We start from the raw sequence: 7,297 nt of genomic DNA on the forward strand, positions 1-7,297 counted from the left end.
CCTTTTGGCTGATTCACTAATATGTATGTGTATATATATTTAACAAAAACAACATGTGATGTGTCACAGACACTTTTATTAAAGCAGACATCTAATTTTATTGGTCCTAATTAAAGGTAGTTGGGCTGTCAGTCAGGACAGGAAGTGAATTGCAAAGGAAGTGAATTGCAGTTAGTTCCATATTAAGTCAGTTTTGTGTAGTTCAGTGTGCTTGAAGAGGGTGGAAGTAATGTAAATTTCATCATCAGACAGTAAGCACGAGGCTTTGTGCAGATGTTCACGTGCACACCAGTTTTTTTGTGAACATGCACTCATTTACAGAACTGTACTATAGAGTAGCAACTATCCAACCTTCAAGCAGACTTCGACCAAACTAGGAAAAAAGTCTGTGTGTACATGAACAACACAGTCTACTTCACCTAAAGGTGCAGTGGCAGAATAAGTGTATAAGTTGGTAACGCAACATTGGACTACATTGATATAAATTAAATGGCTAATTCTAAAACACTGTAATGATATATATATATTTTTTAAATGTATATATCACCCAGCCCTGGTGAGATGATCACATGTGGTCACAGCTATCTTGGCTTACTTTTGTAATTCCAATGGATGCTTGTAGCTTGGATCTCCTGAGTGGGTATATACTCCTCCACAAACTTCTTGCCCTGCAGTCGATGCCATAAAGTACTCTTTCCAGTGTTCCTGTCTCCACGAATCACTATTTTCACTGGAGTAGGAGACATGATGGAGATGCCATAAAACTGAACAAACTAAGACAGAACATGTATTTAGCTGGCTGGATTACTTACTGTTATACTGGACCCCTTTGGCAAAGCGTCTCTGCAAGCTCTGGTTCATGGACTGCAGACCAGCAGGAATGTTCTTCTCCTTGAGCTGGCCAGGCTCAGAGCCCACCAGCTTCTTCAGCGCTGAGAACATCTTGACTGAGCTTCACCAGCTTCACTCTGCAGTAGAGAGGAACTCTGGCTGATGACTCCTTAATGACAACACAAGTAAAAGTGTAGCAGCGTATCTTCACGGGCAAGGAAGTTAAGGATCTATGCTGAGATGCAAATATGATGCCAAATCACTTCGTACCAACTTCAGTGGTTTACTGAATTTAGCGGTGCCTCTTTTAAAGTTGACCAGATGTTTTTCTTTGCCTGTCACAAGTAGAATTTACTACCATGTTGTTTTGAGCATCATCTAAGGGGAAAAAAACAAAGAAAAACACAGAGACAGAGGTTGGGGATTAAAGACTCTTGTTTAGATGAAATTCTTCTGTTAACATGTAGGTGTGATGAAAAGGACAGGCTTGATATTTTTTGCAAAAAATGAAAATTATATCAAACTATGCTCAAGTGTTAGAACATGAGAAAAACCACAAATCCACTAGTTCCAGCTTCTTGTGTGAGTTTGTCACTCTTATGTGGAAATAAAATAAATGAATGCGAATTGTAAGTTATTCAACTTAAAAAAATTAAGATATGCTTTATTTATTCAAAAAGTTGGAAAAACTGCTGTGTCACAGCTGGAAACTCATTCTCAGTAAAATAAACACAATATAACAAGAAAACAACAACAGCACAGCTAGTATGAACGGCATTAGACCACGACAGTCAAAAGACAGTTTATGTGGAAGTGCATTAAAGGTACAGTATGGAAAATCTCACTGACGGATGATCTGATATCCTCGTGTTGGTGTTGTTCCCAGACCATCATGAAAATGTTGTTCCAGGTTCAACATTGCAAGTGACCAATCACATTGTTGTGACGTTATTCTTTTGCGCGCCAAGCCATTCGTGCATTTATGAAATTCCAATGTTGCAAGGACAATATCAATTCTGCTTACTGTTTATTAAAGGGTTACGGTTAGGGTTAGGGTCAGGGTCCGTTGATCGGCGGACAGAGGCGGTTTCTCACAGCTTTAGTACAGTTTTTTGTTTTACGCCGGTTTTTCCCGAAGTCGCAAAAGTATGACGTCACAACATTCTGATTGGTCACTTGCAATGTTGATCCTGGAACAACATTTAGTATGATGATCTGGGAACAACACCAACACGGGGATATCAGATCAACCTCTCACTGACATGACATCAGCAGATTGTATTCAACTAAAATATGTTTTCTTACCTGCCCCAATTCAAATTTGTCCTACATGGGCCACTGTAGCTGGGACTAGAGCAGGGCGATATGACCAAAAATATTTATCACGATATACATTTGAAAATTTGTGATAACGATATACAGTGGGGCAAAAAAGTATTTAGTCAGCCACCGATTGTGCAAGTTCCCCCACTTAAAATGATGACAGAGGTCAGTAATTTGCACCAGAGGTACACTTCAACTGTGAGAGACAGAATGTGAAAAAAAAAATCCATGAATTCACATGGTAGGATTTGTAAAGAATTTATTCGTAAATCAGGGTGGAAAATAAGTATTTGGTCACCTCAAACAAGGAAAATCTCTGGCTCTCACAGACCTGTAACGTCTTCTGTAAGAAGCTTTACTGTCCCCCACTCGTTACCTGTATGAATGGCACCTGTTTGAACTCATCATCTGTATAAAAGACACCTGTCCACAGCCTCAAACAGTCAGACTCCAAACTCTGCCATGGCCAAGACCAAAGAGCTTTCGAAGGACACCAGGAAAAGTATTGTAGATCTGCACCAGACTGGGAAGAGTGAATCTACAATAGGCAAGCAGCTTGGTGTGAAAAAAATCAACTGTGGGAGCAATCATCAGAAAATGGAAGACATACAAGACCACTGATAATCTCCCTCGATCTGAGGCTCCACGCAAGATCTCATCCCGTGGGGTCAAAATGATCATGAGAACGGTGAGCAAAGATCCCAGAACCACACGGGGGGACCTGGTGAATGACCTGCAGAGAGCTGGGACCAAAGTAACAAAGGTCACCATCAGTAACACACTACAACGGCAGGGAATCAAATCCCGCAGTGCCAGACGTGTTCCGCTGCTGAAGCCAGTGCATGTCCAGGCCCATCTGAAGTTTGCCAGAGAGCACATGGATGATACAGCAGAGGATTGGGAGAATGTCATGTGGTCAGATGAAACCAAAGTAGAACTTTTTGGTATAAACTCAACTCGTCGTGTTTGGAGGAAGAAGAATACTGAGTTGCATCCCAAGAACACCATACCTACTGTGAAGCATGGGGGTGGAAACATCATGCTATGGGGCTGTTTTTCTGCCAAGGGGACAGGACGACTGATCCGTGTTAAGGACAGAATGAATGGGGCCATGTATCGTGAGATTTTGAGCCAAAACCTCCTTCCATCAGTGAGAACTTTGAAGATGAAACGAGGCTGGGTCTTCCAACATGACAATGATCCAAAACACACCGCCCGGGCAACAAAGGAGTGGCTCCGTAAGAAGCATTTGAAAGTCCTGGAGTGGCCTAGCCAGTCTCCAGACCTCAACCCCATAGAAAATCTGTGGCGGGAGTTGAAAGTCCGTGTTGCTCGGTGACAGCCCCAAAACATCACTGCTCTCGAGAAGATCTGCATGGAGGAATGGGCCAAAAATACCAGCTACTGTGTGTGCAAACCTGGTAAAGACCTATAGTAAATGTTTGACCTCTGTTATTGCCAACAAAGGTTATGTTACAAAGTATTGAGTTGTATTTTTGTTATTGACCAAATACTTATTTTCCACCCTGATTTACGAATAAATTCTTTACAAATCCTACCATGTGAATTCATGGATTTTTTTTTTTTCACATTCTGTCTCTCACAGTTGAAGTGTACCTCTGGTGCAAATTACTGACCTCTGTCATCATTTTAGGTGGGGGAACTTGCACAATCGGTGGCTGACTAAATACTTTTTTGCCCCACTGTAACTGACGATATAATCGACACTAGACAAAATACTTTACAACTCCACAACTTTATTCGTGCAAAAAAAAAAAAAAATAAAAAATCAATGTATTTTCACTTAAACAAGCAGCTGGTTTTTTTTTTGTTTTTTTTTTAATCTGCATTAAAATTACATAAAAATTTAACAGTGCAAATGCAAATTCCTTGCTGACAGTTTAACCAAAAGGCATTTCCAGTGGAAATTGGCCGACATATCCTCAGCATAACCATGTATAATATCCACAAAACTTAAAAAGAGGTTCTACACATAATACGGTAATATTATGTTGAAGCACAGTACGTATCACTCCGCGAGGCTCCTGCCTACGATAGCCGTAATGCTCCGACAGTCCATCATGCGGTGCGGGTTCCTAGCTTAGCAAAGTCGTACTAAAACATTTGACAGATTTTCCAGCGCCGTGTACGACATAAAATCGTTTCGAGGTCAGTAAACACAACCAGAATTCATACATAAGGCACACGGGATTATAAGGGGCACTGTCGATTTTCAGAAAAATCAAATGATTGATTTTAAGTGTGCCGTATTTTCCAAAAAACACGGTAATAACGATGGCCCGCTAGCATGCGCTACCAAAAATAGTGCTTTGTTGTGTATCTGAAGGACGAAAGCTAAACCAGTGCCACACCACTGAAGTTGTAGCATATTTACAAACCAATTCTGGTTCATCCGTTTCATTTAACAATCAGCTTTTGCCCTTCTCATTCTCTGTCGCCGCCATGCTTTTTCCGCCATGTGCGTATGAAAACAAAGGCACTGCACATGTGTGTTTTACCCATATTCTATCGCGATATTTCATTTTCTTATCGTTGCCCGACATTATACTGGTATTACCGTGAACGGTATGATATGGCCCAGCCCTAGCTGGGACAGATATGTTTTAGTCAGCCGAGAAAGTAAAAGGAGACCGACACAAGTCTATGAGTAAGTAAGCTGCTTAGCCAGAATTAGTGAAACTTTCTTTGAAGTGGATCTAACAGTGTTGGCCTTGAACACTTATCGAACAACCTCTCATACGATGTGAGAATGTAATCAAACATTTTATCAGAAGAAAGAGTAATTTTTCCGTCATTCAAGCCTGGGATAAAGTTGGCTTATAACCAGCTTTGTGTTAGAGAAATTAAAAGAGCTAAATGCAACCTATATAAATAAAATGTACTTAAAAGACATAATTAAACATTAATAAATGGATATTTGTGGATGCAATACTCTTTTTTTTTTTTTCTCTGCTAAATAATCTCAACAAATGACTGACTGACTACTTTTAAGGCTGCTTTCCAGAGCAAGAAGTCTGGAGTTTGACTCCTCCATCTGTTGTGGGGGTTCTCTCCAGGTACTCCAGCTTCCTTCCACAGTCCAAACGCATGCAGTTAGATGAGTAAGGTTCACTGGCAATGCTAAATTGCCCATAGTTGTCAATGTGAGTGCAAATGATTGTCTGTCTCAATATGTTAGCCCTGCGACAGACTGGCAACCTGTCCCAGGTGTACCCTGCCTCTCACCCTATGGTAACGGGGATAGGCTCGAGCATCCGTGCAACCCTGATAAGGATAACCGGAAGAGAATGGATGAATGATGTTATCTATCATTATCTACATTTATACCGCCCAATAAATTAAAATTTTAAAAACAAAGAAACAGGGGGAAAAACCTTTTTACCGCGTTTTGACAACTTCACTGTTGCGCACACGCTTGGAACACCACAAACACAACAATCGGATGATCCAAGGAGAGTTAGCTAGAGAGTTAACGAGATAAAAGTAGTTCTAAAACAACTGTCCGTCCATAGAAACTTCTAAATATAGTTTTAGATTGCACTTTCACTTTGATCCATCCCTCTCCTGCCAGTTTCAAAACGCCAGGAAGACAATCACAAAGATACTCATCTGGGGTGATGTCATAGTAGCTTAGTTTATTAAAGCACAGCTTCAATTACAGCTGAAGATGACAGGGTAGAAAGCATAAGGATTTTGCACTTGACTAAATATTCATTACTGTCAATCATTCCTGCCACAGAGACAGGACTGGTCAGAACTTAACAGTAAATCACAATCTATACTTTACCCCACATTAGAAGGTTAAGCTCACTCACTCACTCTCCCTCTCTCTCTCACACACAGTCCAAATTTTACTGTTAAATCATTTGATAAACGACTGGCTTTGACGGGTCGGGGGAGGTAACCTCGACTATGTTACCAAAATGGTAATGGGAGCACATGAGAGGCACAAGCTGAAGCAAGACATAATGACGACGTTGTCAGATGATTCTTCGCAGTAGGTTTAATGAAAATGAATTAGAAACTGTCTCTAAAACAATATCTGACCAGCTGAAAAACAGAAAGCTTCAGAACACGTCTCCGTGTCCTGATGGGAGCTGTCACAGTGTCCCTACAAGAAATACATTATTCGCTATCAAGATCAGCTTTGTCTTCAGTTGACATTATTAGTACAAGCTCTGTGTCTGTTTGTATTAAAAAGTTATTTTAAAAAAGTATTAACTAGCTCAAATCCAAAGAGCCGAGCAATTATCTACCAATGGCTGCGAATTAATTCTGTTTTCAGGTTGAATTTCCCTTTCACCGTTATCCTGCTAGCATTAGCTGACTGTGTTGCTCGCTCAGCTAGAACAGTGAGCTTTGCTTAATATATCAAGCAATGTGTTTAAGCATTCTTAAATCTGAAAATTCGAAAGAGTATGTAAAGGTCAATTCGGATTTCAAAAAGAGATGAGGCAGCCCGGCTTGTTACCTAACGTTACACCAGCTAAAGGGTAACGTTATCCTTTGGCTTCTCTTTAGCTAGCAATCCAGGCAATATTAGCTTAGCTTTGCCACTTCTGCGCTCAGTGACACTACACGGCAGCACGTCAGGATGAGTTTTTCAGGTTAACGTCAGCTGCAAATACTCACGGGTATATATTAAGATAGGAACGTGCAGTCCCAGCATCTTTTCCTCAAAACATCTGTCAGACCTCCATCCCGACAGAGATATAGCAGCGACATTCCTTTGCAAAGAAAACAGCTACCGCCGACCAATCATCAAGTAGCACGCAAAACTTGTGAATATCCGGTTTCAAAATAAAGCTCAAGCTTAGCGATATCGAAACATTATTTGAGCTTATGCTCCAAGTAGCTTACTCGTGGATATTCTTACTTAAATTTCAATAGGTCTGAGTAGGTTTCCAACAATGCAGAAGAAGTTGTGCCTCGAATTTTTTTTCTGCATATTTATTTGTTTGTGTTTGCAGATTGCCACATATTGTGAAACCAATACAATCTGGATTGTATTGGGCTGCCTCTGAATGTGAAATCTCCTGCTTACTGACTGACAACTTGTGACTCATAAATTATTATCCAGTGAGCACAGGGATGATTCTCGTTTTTTCCTTGAACTCCAATA

At 40.5% G+C, this 7,297-nt stretch overlaps 1 protein-coding gene across 6 annotated transcripts in view; it reads right to left on the reverse strand.

Annotated features, from left to right (window-relative positions):
* rabl6b (RAB, member RAS oncogene family-like 6b) overlaps nt 1-6,960 on the reverse strand; it is a 21,647-nt gene extending 14,687 nt beyond the window's left edge. For 2 of the 6 annotated variants that reach the window (XM_040050050.1, XM_040050055.1), the window contains exons 1-4: nt 6,808-6,959; nt 1,102-1,209; nt 813-1,000; nt 596-730 (exon numbers count right to left, since the gene is read on the reverse strand). In XM_040050050.1, the coding sequence (XP_039905984.1) occupies nt 596-730; nt 813-942 (265 nt within the window). In that variant the 5' untranslated portion in view covers nt 943-1,000; nt 1,102-1,209; nt 6,808-6,959. Of the gene's footprint in view, nt 1-595; nt 731-812; nt 1,001-1,101; nt 1,210-2,136; nt 2,182-6,807 lie in introns of all 6 variants that reach the window. The other 4 variants (XM_040050052.1, XM_040050051.1, XM_040050054.1 and 1 more) reach the window with 4 other exon arrangements.
* Between the last annotated feature and the right edge of the window lie 337 nt (nt 6,961-7,297).

The sequence above is a fragment of the Simochromis diagramma genome, unplaced genomic scaffold (assembly GCF_900408965.1).
Source record: "Simochromis diagramma unplaced genomic scaffold, fSimDia1.1 OVJJ01000159.1, whole genome shotgun sequence".
Classification (NCBI taxonomy): domain Eukaryota; kingdom Metazoa; phylum Chordata; class Actinopteri; order Cichliformes; family Cichlidae; genus Simochromis; species Simochromis diagramma.